The sequence below is a fragment of the Carcharodon carcharias genome, chromosome 7 (genome assembly GCF_017639515.1).
Source record: "Carcharodon carcharias isolate sCarCar2 chromosome 7, sCarCar2.pri, whole genome shotgun sequence".
Classification (NCBI taxonomy): Eukaryota; Metazoa; Chordata; class Chondrichthyes; order Lamniformes; family Lamnidae; genus Carcharodon; species Carcharodon carcharias.
In genome coordinates, this window is record NC_054473.1 from 138,319,803 (window position 1) to 138,340,711 (window position 20,909).

The 20,909-nt window shown below is 43.1% G+C and overlaps 1 protein-coding gene across 5 annotated transcripts in view; it reads left to right on the forward strand.

Annotated features, from left to right (window-relative positions):
* The window catches only part of rpgrip1l (RPGRIP1 like), a 298,740-nt gene that overhangs the window by 246,617 nt on the left and 31,214 nt on the right, over positions 1-20,909 (forward strand). For all 5 annotated transcript variants that reach the window (XM_041191778.1, XM_041191780.1, XM_041191779.1 and 2 more), the window contains 3 exons: positions 4,745-4,931; positions 19,102-19,186; positions 20,568-20,701. In XM_041191778.1, coding sequence (XP_041047712.1) covers positions 4,745-4,931; positions 19,102-19,186; positions 20,568-20,701 — 406 coding nt within the window. The remainder of the gene's footprint in view (positions 1-4,744; positions 4,932-19,101; positions 19,187-20,567; positions 20,702-20,909) is intronic.

A 20,909-nucleotide genomic window follows, 5' to 3' on the forward strand; every position in this document is an offset into this window, starting at 1 on the left:
ATCATTTCTTGCTATTGTACTTATTCTATCTCATACTAACAAAGCTATTCCGCCACCTTTTCCTACCTGCCTGTCCTTTCGAAAAGTGACATACCCCTGAATATTTAGTCCCCAGCTTTGATCTCCTAGTAACCACGTCTCTGTAATGGCTATAAGATCATACCCACTAACCTCTATTTGTGCCATTAATTCATTTATTTTGCTCCGAATACTGCATGCATTTAAGTAAAGAGCCATTAATTTTGCCTTTTTACCATTTTTTCCCCCTTTGGCCTAATCACTGCTGTTTTTTTTAATGTTTGTGTATTAAACAATACACTCTGGGTGTCATTACCTAAATAGCTTCCCTGCAATGCTGCCATATCCTTTTGCTTTGTAAGCATACATATCCCTTCTCCAGAACCCTCCCCCCCAACCTCTTTAGTTTAAAGCCCTCTCTACAGCGGTTCGCCAGCACACTGGTCCCAGCACAGTTCAAGTGAAGCCCATCCCACCGGAACAGCTCCCTTCCACCCCAGTACTGGTGGCAGTGCCCATGAACTGAAACCCATTCCTCCCACACCAATCTTTGAGCCACGCACTTAACTCCTTGACTTTATTTACCCTATGCCAGTTTGCCTGTGGCTCAGGTAGTAATCCCGAGATTATTACCTTGGAGGTTCTGCTTTTTAATTTAGCTCCTAACTGTTCAAATTCTTTCAGCAGAACCTCCTTTCTAGTCCTATCGATGTCATAGAGTTATACAGCATGCAAACAGGTTATTCAGCCCATCGTGTCCATGCCGGCCATCAAGCACCTATCTATTCTAATCCCATTTTCCAACATTTGGCCTGTAGCACTATATGCTATGGCATTTCAAGTGCTCATCTAAATACTTCTTAAATGTTGTGAGGGTTCCTGCCTCTACCACACCCTCGAGCAGTGTGTTCCAGATCCCAACCACCCTTTGGTTGAAAAAATTTTTCCTCAAATCCCCTCTGAACCTCCTGCCCCTTACCTTAAATCTATGCCCCCCGGTTATTGACACCTCGGCAAAGGGGAAAAGTTTCTTCCTATCCATGCCCCTCATAATTTTGTATACCTCTATCAGGTCCCCCCTCGGCCTTCTCTGCTCTAAGGAAAACAACCGTAGCCAATCCAGTCTCTCTCACAGCTGAAATGCTCCAGCCCAGGCAACATCCTTGTGAATCTCCTCTGCGCCCTCCCTAGTGCAATCACATCTTTCCTATAGTGTGGCAACCAGAACTGCACATGGTACTCCAGCTGTGGCCTAACTAGCATTATATACAGCCCGTTGGTGAATTATCAAATGATTTTTGTTGGAAGAACATGGACCAACAATATAAAATAAAGGGTAAAATTCTAAAGAGGGTGCAGCATCACAGGGATTTGGGTGTATATGTGCATAAATCATTAAAAGTGGCAAGACATGTTGAGAGAATGGTTAATAGTGAGACTGTACAGGATCCTGGACTTTATAAATAGGGAACATGCAATACAAAAGCAAAGATGTTATGATAAACCTGCATAAAACATTAGTTCAGCCCAACTGGTGTATTGTGTCCGGTTCTGGGTACCACACTTTAGGAAGGATTGGGAGGCGTAGAGAGGGTGCAGAATAATTTCGCGGGAATGGTTCTGAGTATGAGGAACTTAGTTATGTAGATAGATTGGAAAAGCTGGGCTGGTCTCCTTCGAGAAGAGAAGGTTGAGAGAAGATTTGAAAGATGTATTCAAAATCATGAGGTGAATTGAACTGAGTGAATAGAGAGCTGTTCTCACTGGTGGAAGTATAGAGAAGCAGTGGGTGCAGATTTAAGGTAGTAGGCAAAAGAAGCAATGGTGACATGAGGAAAACTTTTTTTATACAGCAAGTGGTTAGGATCTAGGATGCACTGGCTGAGAGTCCAGTGAAGGCAGATTCAAACATGGCATTCAGAAGGGAATTGGATCATTACCTGAAAAGGAAAAAAAATTGCAGGGCTACGAGGAAAAGACGGGGCAGTGATACTAGGTGAACTGCTGTTACAGAAAGCCAGCACAGACAAGGCAGGCAAAAAGGCCTCCTTCTGTGCTGTAACCATTCTATGATTCTATGGAGCATCAGTCTATAGTGCTGTTGGGAGCAACTTAAAACATTTCCATAAAAGCAAAATACTGCAGATGCTGGAAACCTGAAATAAAAAGAGAAAATGCTGGAAAAACTCAGCAGGTCTGGCAGCATCTGTGGAGAGGGAAACAGAGTTAACGTTTCAAGTATATGACTCTTCTTCAGAGCTCTGATTTTCTGTTTTTATTTTTAAAATTTCCAGTTGTGAAAGTAAAGATACTTGCGCGGATTCCATTTGAAATAATTCATTGGAAATAATACATATGATGGTTAAAAATCTGACAACTGTATTTAATTTTAGAAACATAAATGTAAAATGTAGTGCAGCATTTGGGGATCTGTGTGGTGCAGTAAGTTATCAAACTATCCTCTCATTCCCTTATTCAAATCCATCCCAATTTGATGGGATGAAGCATGCCTTTGTCTCCTGGCTGTATGCATCTCACATAAATGAGTTTCAGCAATCTTAGTTAAGTTGCTAGCAGTGTGGGCCCATCAGTTAAAACTGCTGACAAACTGACACAAAATTATCAATTTTACAGTTGTTATAAGTTGGTATTTTTTTCTTTCCTGGGATGTCAGCATTGCTGGCTAGGCCAGCATTTATTGCCCATCCCTAATTGCCCTTGAGAAGGCAGTGGTGAGCTGCCTTCTTGAACCGCTGCAGTCCATGTGATGCAGGTACAGTGGGAAATAGAAAGTTCACATTAGGACAGTGGTGTGGGGTAGGAACATAAGAAATAGGAGCAGGAGTAGACAATGCAATGCCTCTAGCCTGTCCCACCATTCGGAAAGATTTTTTTGAAAATTCGTCCCTGGGATATGTGTCACTTTATTGCCCATCCTTAATTGTCCTTGAGAAGTTGGTGGTGAGCTGCCTCCTTGAATCTCTGCAGTTTAAGCAATGTAGAAACTCCCACAGTGAAGTCGTGGAGGGAGTTCCACGACTTTGACTCAGCAACAGTGAAGGAACTGTGATGTAGATCCAAGTCAGGATGGTCTGTGGCTTTGAGGGAAACAGGTTGGGTAAATGCAATTGGAGCTATTTCTTGCACAGAGGATAAATGCCAATGTGAACTGGTTGGGCTGAGTGACCCATTTCTTTGTTGTAACTTCCTTGAATTTCTATGTATCAGTGACAATCCAAATGCCTGTGCTAGGCAGGTCCACAGTATGGCAGGATATTGTTGATGATGGGCCAAACTACCTAGCTCATTAATGTAAGCTGCAATAACATATAATTGACACTGATGACCGGGATTCTTTCCACTCAGCTGCTAAATGCACTGGAAGCCAGTATTAAAATGGGTGATTCAGGTCATATAGGTAATGGGGAACTTAACAAGTTTTATGTGCCAAATGCTTGATTGGGAGACTTATTAGCATTGCAGTAGTTTTCTGGATTTGTCAGCCACACAGCCTTAGTGAATACAAAAGTTAATAAAAACAGTCATTAAAACCCAAGTGCAGTCATGGACTTGTGTCATTTGAATGTGACAATATTTTTTGTGTGCTGAAGTTGCCTTCTGTTTATTTTTGTTTTGCCTTTTAGTTGCCAGCCTGAGTTCAGCAGTAGATCTCTTACCTGAGTCTGACAATAGTGGGTTCAAGGCACGTACTAGTGAATGGCATGCATAATCTAGGTTAACACGTAAGTGCAGTACTGAAGGACTGCTCACTGTCAGAGATGCCATCTTTTGAATGAGCCATTAGACCATGTCCCCATTTTCCCTTTCAGACTTATATTATAATTCCCATGGCACAATTCAAAGAAGAGCAGGGCTCTTGATGTTCTGCCAGTATTTATCCCTCTGCCAACAATGCTAAAACACTTTATCTGGTATTTTATCCCATTGCTGTTTATGAATCTTACTGTCCACAGTTTAGTTGCTTTGTTTCCTTAAATCATAAGTGGCTTCACTTGAAAAGTACTACACTGGCTTTGGGATGTCCTGCATAATAAAAGTTTTTTTTACACTTTTTCTTATTTTTCTTGCCAACAAATTCCCATGTTAGACTAGCCTAGTGGCTAAATGGATTACTCTGTATAAATATGTTATTAAGATAAAACATAACACCACTGTCATTCTTAGTAGCTGAGCTCTGGATTATTTGGGTTATTTGCTAAACCTTTCATTGCTTCCATCTCTCTTTTCTCCCTTTCTAATTTGAATATGAAAAGCTTATTCAACTCAAAGGCCATCACTTTAATGACACTTGGCAGTCATTTGATTTATTAGGTTTAGAGAAAAAAAATCCACTAAATATTTCATCGTGCCATGCTAATCCTAGTAATATTGCCAGATGAAGCCTTGTACCTGTATTAGCAGAGACAGAATGGTGCGTAATTTTCTTGTCATCTTTGTAAAATTTCCATGAATCTACTGAATAATAAAACAGACTTCTTGAAATATTCAGATTTAGGTTTGCTGTAAAAGTACCTGAAAATACATAATAAAAGAAGAAGATTCATGGTTTAATGTACATTTCAAGGGTCCTAAAGGCGAGTAAGTGGAAAATTAACTTTTCACTAGAATGCCTCAAGTCATTTTACAGGATGAGACACCTATTCATTGAAATTTCAATAACTTTGTAACCCACTTCGTCTTTTATTTTCTTTTTATATACCTACAGCCGTCAGAAAAGATCCGGATTGAGGTTATATCTCTCAGTCTAAACGAAGACGCTCAGATCCTAAAGGATGAAACTACTCAACGATTGTTCGTTGAATACAGATTCTACAATTTGCCAGCTGAGGAAACACCAATGTCCCTTCCAAAGCCATACAATGGACAATGGATCTATTACAATCACAGCAATGGTAATGACATAACAAGTGGCTGAAATAGGTTAAATAGGGTGTCTGAATATGTTTTCTCCAAGGATTGCATATTAACCATTTATGATGGAAACAATATTAACCTCCAATTTAGGACTGTTTCATTTAGCTATCTGTTGGGAATAGAATTCTACATTTTCTTAAATTGATGTTATATTTTTAAAAAGTGAACCTAGAGAAAGAATTAACTGTCGCACATTACACGATATCAACACTGGATTAACAATTGTCTATTGATAGATCCCAAATTCTTTTGGCTGTCATTAGTTCTGTTAAATTATTTCCTTCTTGCTGACACCTTTTATTGCTAAGTATTAAAAAACACTTTATTCAGAACTTGCAGAGGAGAGTTATCTGATTGTAGATATATATACTAAATCATGTTTGTGTAATTCTAAAAATGCACAAATTAATTGAATCCTCAGATTCCTTAAGGAATACAAAAGCATTTGCTGAATCTAGGATGGGTCTGATTATTGAAATATTATGTAGTTATTTTAGTACAGCCTCACATTCTTTTAATAAATCAGTAAAACCAATGATACGCATCATTAGGTACATTTTTACTAATCTATGAAGTTGATCATCTTGATTGAAAAACACATGGCAACTAGGAAGTTGCCTCCATAGTTTACCTTTTTTCAAACAATTCACAATAAGGATGGATTAAAATAATAATTATTAATATCTAGAGTACGTTGCTATTAAATGTACTGAAACATTAATTTATGTTTTAAATGTGATGCCATTTCACAAATCATTATTTTGATTAATACATAATTACTTCCTGAACTTCAAGAAGTAAGCTGTTCCTAACTTACTTGGGCATAATATAGCTCAAAGATGCTTTAACAAAACTTAATTTGGATCATTTACTTCAGGGTGTAGTTTAACAGCTGGGAACGTAACTACAATTCAAGTTGTTAAATATTCTGTTATGATAAACTTCAGATCTTTTATACTATAATGTATCTTCAATTAACTTTTTATTATTTTTGTTTGCATGTGTTAATTTTGTTATATTGAGTTGCCTCTCCGATTTAATCCTGTTAGGTTGCCATTATGCTGCGCCTCAGATCGGTAGATGAGATTCCAATGTACACATTGCAGACCAAAGTTTACTGCAGTGCTCATTATTAAGATTGAGCTCAATCAGGAAGGGACTCTGCATCTACACGTTAATGCATATAAAACAGAGGGGCTGAGCAGCCTACTCCTGCTCCTAATTCCTATGTTCCTATCTGTTGCCTGACTGAAAGATTTTTAATGCCCAGCAAATTACTTGGAGATGCTCCCGCTCCGCACATTGCTGAAAGTGTAGTACAAACCCTACTCATGGCAGAGTGGGAGCAGCTCCAAGGAATTTCCCTACAATGTGTGGAATTTTCCCAAAATGAAACTATGGACTGCGTCTTCTGGTCGGCGAGCAGGGGGGGCAGGGCCCACTCACCGACGTGTAAAATGACGTGGGGTGACGTTGGGTAGGCATCCCGTCACCTGAGTCATTTACATTTTCAGGTCGGCGCGCATGGAACCGAGTCGGCTGCATGCCCGCCAACCTGTCAACGGCCGCTTAAGGCCATTAATAAAGTAATTGAGGTAATCAGTGGACCTGCCCGTCCAACCTTAAGGTTGACTGGCAGGCCAGGAGCCCAGGTGGACTTCTCAAAAACAATGAAACCTCATCCACGGGCAGGATGAGGTTTCATGAGAGATTTTAAATGTTTACAAAATGTTGAAATAAAAGAAATTGCCATGTCCCAACTTATGTGACAGTGTCACATGAGATGACATGTCAGGAATTTTTTTTTCACGCTTCTAAAAATTTTTGAAACTTTCAGTGATCTCCCTGAGGCGGCACTTAGCTTCTCCCATGCAAAAGAGCACACTCCTGGCTCAGGGAATCCCCTCCCACCCGTGGGAGCGCACAGAGCTTCCAAGCGAGTCACGATAGGCGGGCCTATCAGGAACCCGCGCTCCCACACATCCCCCCCGATGGGGGGGAAATGTTGCCCATATGTGCGATAGCAGGCAGTTTCAGCAGCGTCCAGCCCACCGTCAGTCATGGTGGCAACTCTCACTCGATTCTGTAGCCTCATTAATTATGCAGAGGCGCATTTCAGTCCGAATCACCTGGCAGGTCAGGACCCAAATCATCCACCCGCTGTCAGCTGGCAGGTTCAGAGATCTGAGCGCATATTTAAACGCCAGTCCAACACACAATCTTAATTCTGCAGCTCACCAGAGATGTCTGCAACCCATAAGAGAAAGGCCGAGAGTCTCAGGATGAAATCTGCAAACCGCTTCACCCACCAGGCCCTCCAGGCCTTGGTTAGAGGGGTACAGGAACAACGGCACATGCTCTACTCCACAGATGGCTGCAGGAAACATAGCAGTCTCACCTCTCAGGGCTGGGACACCGTAGTGGAGCAAGTCAGCGTGGCTGACTTCTGCGACCGAAGTGCCACGCAGCGCAGGGAGAGGATGAATGATCTCATCCGCACCACCAGGGTAAGTCATCCTTCAACACCTCCCATTATCATGCACTCAAACAGCTACTCTCTTCAGGGGTTTCACGCAATCATTAGCGGGGGACCCATAGCCCCAACACTCATTCTCTCACTGAGACATTCACGTCACCACCATCCCATCTATCATGTTGCTCACACTCCATCCTCTGGCCCTTCTAGGGAGGGCTCACCACACACAGGGGACATCTCATCCAACCAGTGCTCCACCACTTATCATCACATGCCTTTCTTTCTTCTTCTTACAGGTCAAGCTGGCCCTCCACAGGTGCGAGAGATCGCAGCAATGGAGTTATGGCTGACATCCTCGCCCTCACTGAGTTTGAGGAGGCTGCAGCCAAGCTGGCTGGGGATGACAGGGATTGCTCCTGTGGGGAAAGGGAGATCAGCTTCTCCAACCAACCTAGTATGGATCATAGCTCCATCACTTCATCAAATCCTGACATTCACAGTCAGTCACATGCAGTCTTATCTAGCTCATGCTCATTTACTGAAACTCTCTTTTCAATTTTCTAGGCACCAGCAGATTGAGGTCCCCAAGCCAGTCAAGCACCAGCACGAGCCCCCAGAACTCATCCGAGGATGATGCTCCAAAGACCGTCACGGCACTCACGTGCACCCTCCACTAGCTCAGAGACACACATGTTGGTGGGGCACAGATGTAGAATGTACAGATGTAGAATAGGCTCGGGCTCACTTTCTGGGGAACACCTCACTGACATGTCCCCGCAGCAGTCGGAGGCAGGGACAGCCCAGGTCTTCGGCACTCAGAGGGCTGCTGGAGACCAGCCACCTGCTCGGTCAGATTCAGATGATGAGCCTCTGGAGGCAGTCGCCAAATCTATGCTGGAGATGCAACGGCAGGCAGCGGAACATTAGGCAGACACGGCAGTCACACAGCAGACCAGAGCAAACGATGGAGGAGTCCGTCCGTGTTCTGTCTGATGTCATGGCTCCAATATGCGAGCATCTCGAGGTCACCATGGGAAGGCAGGTGGCCACCATTGAGACCTTGGTCCAGCAGGTCTTGCCGGATTTGTGTTCGGCCTTGCACTCCATGGCCACACACCCTGGTGGACACCGTCAGGATGTAGGCGACATGGCGATGAGACACCTTGACCTCCCTCTGGGTACAGGAGTCTGGACAGGGTCCTTGGGCACGCACGTGGAGGACGAGCATCAGCCGGACGCACCACGGGCCTCCCCTCAGGAGACTCCAAGGCTATGCAGCTGTTCACAGCCCTCTTTACCTGTAACCCCATCCACTCCAGCTTCTCAGGCCACCGAGGGCGCTTCTGCCCCTGAACAGGTGACCCTTATCAGGCCAAGGCCCTCCAGGCCACAGGCTACCAGATGACGTCCGCCAAGGTCATCACAGACATCAGGACATAGCAGTCAGCAGGCTGCCCCCACCTCTGCTGTAGATGTTGGGCTGCATCCAGGTGTAGCACTTGAGTTAAGAGAGTTAAGAAAAATTGTTGTCACTTTTGAGTAACGGGTGTGCTAGACATGTAACTAAATTGTACTTTTGTTAATACATTTGATAGTTATGTTAGTGTTCCTGTCAGCTGAAGGTGTTGTGATTTTTTACTTTGGAATCCTCTCATTTTGAGGTTTAGCCTTCCTCCCACTCAGTGATAATGTCCCACTGTGTGATTAACATTCCTGTGATGTCAACCTCCGTTGAACTAGTATCTGTATCTATTGTGTGATGTCAGGGAGATGTGTTTAAATCTTTATTGGAAATGTGTGATGTATGCGTTTCTCACCTTTCTGCCTCAAAGAACACCATTGAGTGAGGGCAGCTCATCAGCTGATAATATAGCAGAATGCATGTCTCCTCAGTGGTAGTGGCAGAAGAAAAGATGTGCATGGTAGGAGGAGATCCCTAGGCATGTCCACGTCTTAGTCGCAGCAGTGTTGGCATCATCAGATGGTGGCAAAGGCTTCAGGCCTTCTCTTGCATCGATCTTGTTCCTAAGTGGGCTGTCAGTTCCCAGAGTGAGCTCACTCACAGGGCCCCACCAATCAAAGCAAAGATCATGGCCTGGTGATTAATGAGGCACATGTGAATGCAGGACTCGTTCTTGCTGCAAGTGGTTGGACATTCCCTGAGTTGAAAGATGGCATTGAGGGCTAAGAGAGATGGGGCCATATTCCTTCGCTTGACTTTACCTGGAACCTGTCAGTGATTAACGTATCACAGTCACGTCTTTCTTCCTCCATGGTGTGATCGCACTCATACTGATCCTCAGCAGCCTCCTGACGTTCCTGGACCTATGGACCTTCATCCTTTGATGACTTCTCATCCTCCAGGTCATCCTCTGGCAGGGGTCATCACTTTGTATGGCCAGATTGTGAAGGGGGCAACACACTGCGATGATGTGGGAAACTCTGTTGGGAGTGTGCTGGAGTGAGCCACCTGAGTGGTCCAAGCATCTGAAATGCATCTTCAGAAGCCCTATGGTCTGCTCTATAAGGGAGTGTGTAGACCTGTGAGCAATGTTGTACCTCTTCTTGGAACAACTGTGAGGTCAATGCACCGGTGTCATCAGCCAGCGCTTCAGTGGGTGCCCCTTATCCCCAAACAACCACCCCTGCAGACGTAATGGCCCCTCAAATGTCTCAGGCACCAGGGAGTGACTCAGGATGTAGGAGTAATGGCAAGTCCCAGGGTACTGTGCATGAGCGTGCAGTATGTGCTTCCAGTGATCACACACCAGTTGCATGTTGATGGAATGATAGCCTTTGTGGTTTATAAACATTAGAGCCTGCTGCCATGGAGCCTGTATGGTCACATGGGTGCAGCCTATTGCACCTAGGGGAGCCTGAGATGGTGGCGAAAGTAGGATACAAAATTCACTGGCTATCTTCGTCCAGTGCAAACCTGATAAAAAATGGGCCTTCCTGTAAGAGACATCTGTGACCTCCTTTATGCATCAATGTGTTGCGGACTGAGTCATGCCACACAGGCCAATAAATTGATTGCAGTGGACACCTTCAAAGCCTCTGGCAGAGGATACCCTCCAACTCCACGTGGCTTCAGGTCTTCACGAAGAATGTGGCATATGTGATGTACCAGATCTTGGGACGTGCAGACACGCATGGCATTCCCTCTCGCTCATTTGTAAATAGGAGACTCTTGGACGATAAACCCTAGGTCTGGCGAGTCACCCCCGTTTTCTGAGTCTCCTCCTGACCCTCCTGTTCATGTTGTGGCTCAGTTTTGCCATGTCCCTGCTGCTGAAGCTGCGTGTGGAGTTGCCTGTTCCTCCTTCGCCTCCTCCCTTGCTGCTTTTGCCTTCTCTCTGAAAGGAAACATTGAAGACATTAATGATTCAAAGGGCAAGAAAGCGAAGCTCAGAGGATGACACATTTTGAGACTGTAAGGGTCCATAGTTTCTCCTGCCCTACTTGCATGGTGGCTGATGCCTCCTTGTCCCCGAGACACTAGCACACACATCGAGGTGTGTGGGATGCTGGTTTAAGTGAGATGATTGACCCAACCTAGCTCTGTGCTCCAATCTCTGATGTGGCATCTTAATGACCAATCAATTGCTCATGGTCAATAAGTGGATGCCCTTTGTCCCATTAGGAGTATCACATCAGGTAAACACGTGACAGGCCTTTATTGATGGAATACTCTATATTAAGTAGCTGTGTCTCCCTCACTATTGCCTGCATTCCCAAATACTACATTCCAATGTGTTACGCTTAAGATGCAGCGACTGTGATGTGATGTGATGTGAAGTGAAGCCACTGAGTTCTTAGTAGCCCTTTAACAGTGCCAATGAAGCCATTGGCTTCAAGTGGCTTTCATTGCAAGAAGTTCTTTCTCCTTTCTAAGCAGACTCCTGCTTACTCCTGCGGTAATAAAAGATTAGAGGGCGACCTCAAAAAGGGCCCCCTCGTGTTTGCCCTTCCCCCGACTGCCATTCCGCAGCCTTCCGCCCCTGTTGCCCCCTTTGTGTTTGTCAGCCTGACCCCTCACCTCACAACCCACCCCCGGTTGAAGTGTTTGTCTCTGGAAGTGGATGCCTGTATGAATACCACAGCACAGTTCCTCAGAATAATGAAATCAAAGAGAAGGAGCAGTCCAACCTATTGCCGCAGCAGAGTGGGGTTCACCGCAACAAGACCGGCCCAACGCTATGGCAGGTATGTTCCACTCACCTTGAAGTTACCAGCGAACTGAGGTCTGACTTTTGCATGCCACCCCTTTAAAAATAGGTTTGACACCAACATAATTTCCTGCTGGCGTGACAAAAGATTGAAAGGCGTGGCAAGATTCCAGCATGCAGCTGTTTTAATGAGCATTGATGACATGCTAATGAATGCAAATGGTGTTCGCATCACTAGTCGGCAAGATAAACACACCATTGGAAGAATTGCGACCTGTTTTTGGGACAGCAGGTTTCTGATATTTTGCCTCCTGCTATATGCTCTGTTTCCCCCCATCACGAACCCGCCACAGGTTGAATGGGAGGATTCTGTCCAATATTTTGAAAGTCCAGACAGGTGAATCACATAACATGAAATTGATTCTACTTGTTCATATAGTGTATACTTTCAAAAATGAGTTTCACACTGGATTTAAATTATACTGCACATGGTGCCAAGCTTTGGAATGAAGATAGTCTCATTTCTCAAATCAAAATGTGCTAAGGAGTCAAATTGCCAATTTTGTTGTGTTGCTTTTGTGTAGACTTCACGCAGACATAAAAGTGATAGGATAGCAAACCTTAATTGCTGGAAACAGAAGAATTGGGAAGAATTATACACCAGCCAATAAATAATACTTTGTTATAGTTGAATTTATAATAGTTATAATTGCATTAAATATCTGCAGGCATGGGACAAAGCTGCTATTTAGAAGAGCACCACAGGCCAAAAAAGCATTGTGTGAACTTTTGCCTCTCTTATTTTGAGCATGCGTTTTGGATCAATGTAAGATGCACTCTCCACTGCTCCTGAGTTAAATATGTTGGATTGATTAAACCGTGTGCAACGCTGTTCTAGTCACAATTGTGTAAAGGACTACTGAGGTTGCAGAGGGTGAATTCAGACAAGAAGTAAATCATCCTTAGCCTGCCCATTGGCCTGCCTGATTTGCAACAGTACTGAGTTCAATAGCAAGAACTGGGCATCATTGGTAGATGCAAACTTTATAGACAGGTAAGTTGTCAATGGCAGTATGCAAGCCAATTTCTCTTTAGAATCCACACCCTTCTATAAGCTTTTCCTTTTCAGTACAGTACACTTGTTATCTTCCTGGCCAACTCGCCAAAGTAACACAGGCTCCAAATATATTGGTTCTTGTCCACACTTAGCCTAAGGACAAGTTACTTAAGAACTGAAGTGTTTGACTTGTTCTGAATTTGCTATTAATACAGTCCTGAGATCAAACCCTGTGTGACAGCCTACAGAGTACAGAATGGCGTTACATACTAACAGATGTGAACTCTGTAATATAAAAATAGAAAATCATGGAAATATTCAGTAAGTCTGTCAAGAGAAAAGAAAGCTATGTTAACATGCCAGGTTTGCTTTTCATTTCATTAAAACATGAATTCTCATTTCCCCTTAATGCAGGTTTAAATTCATGCCTGAGTACATTTCCTCACTCTTTCCTTCTAACAACAGATTTCAAGACAGTGGTGTGCAATCATTTCTGAAAAGCATGTATCACTAACTCCCAGATGAACATTATAAATTGGCGCATCACCTTTATCTTTTGTGGTCCAGTATTGTGAAAATGCTGGTTTAACAGATCATGGGGATAAATAGGCACAGGGATCATAATGTGCAATTAATCCACGCCTGTTCAATATAATGCAGGCAGTAAGCCAACTCCATGCTGCCTGCTCATTTGGATGATTGCTGTGTGCAGCCAAAGCTAACTGTGCTGTTCATTCATTACACACATCAGCAGGGGGACCAAAGTTATAACTTGTAAGCACCACTTAAAATTGGCCTGCAATGCCAAAAGCAAGCCTGCACCTCTTAAAGGAGAAGAACTTTGTAGCTGGAGCAGGTGCTGGTCGTCATGCAGGAAGTGAATCTGACCTGGAAAACATTTAAGAATGGCGCAACACAGGAGAGAGTGGGCTCCAAGATTTTCAGATGCTGCACCTGGAGGCCTTAGTGGAGAAGAGATGTCTGTATCCACAGGGCGCCAGGAGGCCTGCCAGACATATGCTCAGAAGGCAGCAGGAGCCGATAGCCCTGGAAGTTAATGCCAGGAGTTAAGCCCCAAGGCAATGTCATAACTCAATGACTTCAAACTAATGGTCAAGGTCAGTGAATACACCTTCAGATCCCATATCCTACCAACTACATCGATAGCCTCAAACACTTCTCAATTTGCCACAACTCTCATCATTTATTTACCAACAATCTCTATCAATTAGGACTCGTATCTAACATTTGTGTACTTCACCTCACCCTAGTACACATAGCACTGTGGCAAGCCTCATATCCATATCTCACAGCTCTGTTCGGACATGGCAGGTGCATCAGCCAAACTTGTTACAAGGTACTCACTGACACACCTCCCTCTCTCGAAGGAATAAGATGGTGCATAACCAGTGGCAACTGGAACTAACTAAAGAGGGACAGGTACAGGTGCAGGATCTAACCCCCATGGAGGAGACGGTGCTAGCCATTATTACTGATGCTGTGGCTAGCAGCAGGACTGAAACCATCAAAGGTGACAGTATCTTCATACCTAAACCTCTTCCTCATATCCCACTACCCCTTATCCACATTGTCTTCTAAATCACAAGTTGCAGATGGTGCAGGCATGCACCTCTCACCCCTCCCCCCCCCACTTCCCCCTCCCCAGACAATTACCTTCTTCTTTTTCCTTTCAGATACCTAAGAGGCCAAACCTGCCCAGGCAGTGAAGGAACACTAAAAAGAGAGTGATGATGAAGGCAGAGCACCATCACTTGATTTCACAAAACAACTCAGATACTGACAACGCATGCATCTTAGAGGATAGATTAGAGGTGGGATTTGTGCATGGTGAGACACCAGGTATGAATGAGCTGCAGAGAGGGTAGGGAACAAGAATAGCACAGGTGCCAACTTGCAGGACAAGGTTGTACATGGGTTTCACTGTAGAAAATTCAGTTGAAGACTTTGATGGGGCAACCTATAGATGAACACTGATGAGTATGCACAACAAAATGCTTGGCTCATTGGGAAGCCTTCCAGAAAGTCTATGGTCAATGTTAACTAATATGGAGAAGTCCAGTGCCAACTTGCACAGTGCTTTGTACTTGGAGCCAATCTTTTCCAGTCTGGAAGTGGTGGCCAACTCTGTTCGCACACCTATGAACACAACCATGTTGCAGCATCTAAGTCACATCTAGTGCAGCACAAGCACCAATCACCCAATATCGGAGTGCTGCAGTGGAAACTAAGAATACTGTTAGCAAGTTCAGACTGCTGCAATCATGGCTGTCGATTACAGTGTGCAAAGGAGCATGCAGGGTGTCACAGCAGCGCAACTTGTCCTCCAACAGGTAACGAGGATTATTGAGGCATCATCCTGGGGACTGATAGTGGATTCACGGAGCACAAACTGTTGTCCTGTCAGCAAGACAGCATTCACTCTCCCATCCCTGACACTTTGCCAATGCCCTTGCTGTAACCTGTCGGACAGCCAACCCAGATTGTTGCTGCCCATGCTGAGATGATGCAGTTTGCAGCCAAACCATCTAGGCATAGAACTTGAGGTCATTCTCCAAGGCCATCTGTAGTCTCCTCCACTGAAGGTTTGCAGCCTTCTACCAGCTGTGCCGTAGCAATTGGAGTAGCATTGCATAGGCGGATAGGCCAGGCAAAGGCACATGGAAGAGACACCAAGAGAATACACAGTGGTGATTAGTTGCCATTTGTATGCAGCATGCCATGGTTTGATTCATAAATTTTGTTTGCAAAGTTTATTTTGTGGTGGCTTTTACTTTTGCATTGTAACCAAGCGATGGTCAGTGATAGAGGGAAAGCAAAGCAAGGGACTGTTGGTGAATGGGGAACTGAGGTCGTGGTTCCTGATATCATACTGGTTACTGGTTCTGCACAGAGAATCCAGGAAGAAAGCGGCTACCTAGTTACCCCCTTCTTTCGTCTTCCACTTCCCCTTATCCTCCTCCTCCTACACCTGCTCCTCCTGATGCTCCTACTCCTCAGCATATATTGTTACTACCAGGCGAAAAGGGGTGAACTGGCTCCCTCCATTCAACTTCCTCAGGTGGTCACAACAAAAGTTTAAGTTTCTTTTTCATGAGGATATGCCTTTTCTGAATCCAGATGTATTTAACTATTTGTGCAGTGAACAATAAGGAGACAATCAAACAAGGTTTCCTTGAGTCAAAGAAAGAGCAAATTTATTAAGCACTAGACCGGAGAAAAATAATAAAAACATGTCAAGTATTCAACCCTCATGCAATCATTCAGGCATACACACACAGGTATCAGAAATAAGGGGAGTTAAAGTCTAATTAAAAAGGTAAAAGAATATACAGTTACGTGTCCTTTGATTTTCCTTGATGTGTAGATTTTTAACGCTGCGGTTAATTTGGCTTAGCTGATTTCTTGGATGCAGTCAGCGTTAGAAGATGTTGCAATTATTACGAGATCTCAATTTGCTGCTAGGTTTCTGTTAGAGATGGCTTCTCAAACCAGGCAACACACTTATTCCAAAAGAGAGAGAGGGGGAGAGAACAGTCTTCAGCCTGTTTCCTCTGCTGAAGACTTTCTTGACATCGCCTATGTCACTTGTAATCTCTCTGTAGTGGCTGGGCAGCCTTGCCTTGAAATATTTCACCCATTGTGTATTTCTAAGAGGTTTTGGATGTGCCTGGCTGTGGCAACCATTGTTTCAGTCACCATTACTTTACATTTTAATGTCTCTTTCTTAGACAGTTAGGAGTTTTGATGGGTGCCTGGATTATAGGAAATGTTCCTCCCTTCCCATTCCCCTGAGGGTAATTTATTTGTTTCTCACCTTCTCCTTGGACCGTGGCCTTGCATTTTTAAGCAGTTCGCTCTGTCTCAGTTCAAATTACAAAATTTCTGGACAGTTGAAACTTGAAAAAGCTTATTTCAAAAATAAAGGGGCATAGCCTCATGACAATGTGTATAAATGGGAAGAAAGACATTAACGAGGCAACACCACAAATCTTGACATGAGCTCTGATGAGTACTGCAGGGCTCCTCTACAGTGATACAGGCAGGGTTGTACTCTGACTGATGTCATGATCCACCGACCCTGCATTCTTCCAGTGGACGTTCACTGCATGCATGCTAATACCCTCACCAATATGGTGTCTGGTCCAATTGGCCCCACAAGTGTGTTTGCATGCCATGAACGTTATCTTAGATCTCTAAGACACTCATAAAGGCATTATGAGAAGCCCAATTTCTCACCCCTTGTTCCTTGTGTACAGTTTTAGTAAACTTCCAAACCTATAAACACCTTGATCAAATAAACTAAAGTGTCACTAGTTTTCAAAAGCTCAGCCTTTGCGGGACATCTTGGCCTGGATTTTCAGTTTGGAGATATTTCTGAATAGGAGACAGGGATTTCTGCCTTCTACAGAAATGCCCCCTAACCTTGGCTAAATTTCCAGCCCCATGTGAACTTGAACATAGGAAGCAGGTGAACACTTGCGGCATCAGGCCTCAGGAGGCCGTCACAGTGGAAAGAGGAAGGCAATCAATAAGCTGCCTGTGGGGAAAAAAATGTATGTACATGTTTCTTTAAATCAAAAATTTTAGACTACTGATGAAGATTCAGCTGCACTCTTTTACAGGTTCTTCTTCATTTGAATCATCCATGGCCAACTTCACTGGATCCATTATTAAATGAGTACTGCAAAACAGACATAGTTGTAACTGTATATTTGCTGCCATTTCAACCATATGATCAGGATGAGATAGTAAGATACCACCATACGGAAGGAGAATTAGTATGCAAGTTATCCCAGATTACTTTATCATGCTCCAATCATTTGGCAAAATAATTGGAGATAGTTTTGCATTTTGTATTAGAAAGAAGTATTTTATGTATACAGTTCTTAGAGGATTTGAAATGATTGGTAGTCAGTATCTGACAATTGCAATGTTTAGTGAACAGTCAAATTAGTGAAGTTAAAATAAATCGGTTATGTCTATGTGAAAATAATGCATATAGAAATGTAACATAAGTGCTTTAAACATCTGTATGTGACAACTAAGCCCCACAAGTACTTATGCTATGTTTAGACGTGGTTGAACTTAGTCAGTTTAAATATTACAAATGCAAACTCTACCTTGATTCTTTGAGAATGCAATAGAAATGCTATGTAATACAAAACATCTAAGACATGACTAAAACCATCAGTGTTGTTAAGAATTATCAGTACTGATTTGAGATGCAACATAATGCATCAATGAACTATAAATGTTTTATAAAGGATAATTTTTAATATACAAAATTACGTTTGCGGATGGTACTAAAGCCTAGCTCAACAATAGGGTCCAGACCAAGTATTATTGGAAACTTGGATCAGTATCGTTCCCTAAAAATTAGCTGAATTGGTGTTTTTAGCCCACAGTCTTTAAGCAGTCATAGTTGTATTTTATTGCCAAAATCATTATCACAAAGTTTCCTATTTTCCTATCGGGAACATTTAGAGAACAGAGAAAACAGAACAAAATACAACTACAAAAAAAAGCATGTGTACTTTGTCCTGAGATTCAGCATCTTCAGCTACTGAAGACACACATTTTTGGAAGTGAGTTCATTGTATTGTCAAAGTGGTGTTATGGCACACAGGAAAATAAAGCTCTGCCTCTAATAATTGGTTATTGTCAACATTATTCTAAAATAAGATGACCAAATTATGATGGTAATAAACCATATAAAAGCATATTTGTCCAATAATCCTGACTTAGTGATGTCCCTACAAAATTCTGTTTTTATTCTGTTTCCTTCTCTCTAAACTTAATGTCAGTCTGGCAGGCTGTCTCACATTTAGATTTTAATGTCAAGTATAGGTAGTAAATAGAATTTAAATAAAAGCCAAACCGTAAGTTTATGGCAATATGGGTCGGTATTTGAGAACTGAATAGTTCCTAGTTCTGACAAAATGCCATGCTGTATGTTTTAGTTAGTAGATAATGCTACACCTCTGTCAAAGCAGAGTTGTGGCAGATGTGGAGGATTAAATTACTTGCAATGTCAGGAAGGACAACTACACTGCCATATATTATCATTATCACCAGCTCCATGGGTGAAAGAACATGCAGTAAATCCCCTTAAATATACGGCAATAAATGGTGCCTGCTTTTCCAATTGACACTGCCAGTGCCATTAACAGAAAGTGACAGTTATGTGGCACAGTCAAACATTGCCTGTATCATTTTTTGACAGAGTGCATATAAAACTGCCACCAATGTGACATGCGATCACATGACCTTAGATTTAATACTACTATACCTTTCAGCTTGCTATCTCTTGCTGGGTAAACATAAAGGCAAAGAAATTGAGGCCTGTTTTTATATTCTTTTCTAAATGCAATGTAAGAGTTGATGTCAGTTTGCATCAAATAACTGGGTATGTGTTTTCTTGACAGTGATCTATGTGGATCAAGAAAATAACCAGCAGAGGAGGCAGTTCCTTTGGTCAGTGCTCCAGGAACTAGAATTAAACCTCGAGAGGTAAATATTAATAGTGGCTGTGTCACACTGGTTTTAACTGAATGTACACGTTTGTACTACAATAGTCAGAACTTCTGTGCATCATCTGAAAGTGCTTTATATTATCTGGTACTGAAAGAGCAGTGCAGCATGCTATTTATTCTTTTTAACAGCATAAGTGAATACTATTCTTTTCATGGAATTAAAGTAAAAAATAAATTAATATTCAACAAATAAATCACTCCCTCATATCTACTTATATTCTATATTTACAAATGTTCACTAAATTTTCAGTTTAGAAATAGGATTAATCTTGATAAGCAATGGGGTCAATTTTCTTGCACTCTGGCTCCAGTTCAGGACAGATAAACAGCTCCGAAGTGCACTGCACCTGTCAGACTGCATTGTAGTCTAATTTGGTGGGTCTGTCCATTAATATTCCACAACCAACTTACTGGGTGTGAAATCTTTTGATACACGCTGAAACTATAGGCAAAACCTTGTGGAGACGACCAGGGTCTTGCCATCAAGGACAGAGCCGGCGAGAGCCCTGCATCACCTTTTATCAGGAAGGCCACCACATCTTTTGCCACTCAGGCACTTGTCAGGCCAGCGGTGAGCCTTTCCTCGGGATCAAGGAGCCTGGGGGGGGACAAAAGGCTCACCCACTGAGAACTGCTGGCCAATCGAAGGCCAATAGCTTTATTGAACAGCAGTGCTACTGGGGATGGGGTGGCTGCTCCCGGTACAATGCCCACCCAAGGCCTCTGATCAAGGAGGGACCCAGGCACAAGGAAGTGATGTTGGAAAGCTAGTTGTGGGGAAGGGGGCTCGGCAGCTAAGGCGGGGGGTGGAGGGGGGGTGGGGGGTGGGCTCTGAGCTGGAACCAACCCCTCCCCCTTCTCAATGCTAGTTCCCTAATGCAGATCAAAAACTGAGGAGCCCACAAGCAGACACACACCCAGGGTTAGCTTGCCGTGCATCCTGCATGGTGAGTCTTCTGCCCGCTACTGGATTAATAGCAATGGCCTTGGGATGAGGCCATAAGTGAGCAATCCCACTTAAGGGCCTCAACTGGCACCCATTCCATGGGCCTTCCTGTCCCAGATTTAAGCAGGGAAAAGTTGGGAGGGTGGCAGGGTCCCTACCCACCACCTTCCCACCTGATTAAATGCTCCTCCTCAACCAAACTCGCCACAGGGGATAGCACAAGGTTTCGCCCTTCAAAGCACATTTGTTGCAAACTGTGTCATATTGAGTTTTCCTTTAGAGTCTGACACAAAAAGTTTAAAATATGTGTCTTGTGAAGTGGATTTTTGTTTGAAGTCTTGAACTTCAGACAGAAATCAGATTTCCACCTTCTCCACTGGGAACCTCTTGATGAAATTTACTTCTATTTTAGTATAAAATTTACAATAGTCAGTGATCCACCTGAAGATGAACAAGACTTGGAGTGTGAAGATGTTGGCTTTGCGTATGTTAACCTGAGAGAGCTTTTCCAAAAGAAAGAGGACATTATCGAACAGAACATTGACAGTGAGTACATTGAAAATTTGAGGAATTTTTATAGCAGTCAGAAGCACAATTATCAGAGTTCTAGCTGCTGTTGTTTTGTTTAATATGTTCTGTATATCTTTGATAATTTTGTTCTGTTACACTTTGCTAGCACTAATTTCAAAAATTTTAATTGACCTACTAAATCTATAAATCATTTTAGATCTAAAATAGCAGACAATATAATTAC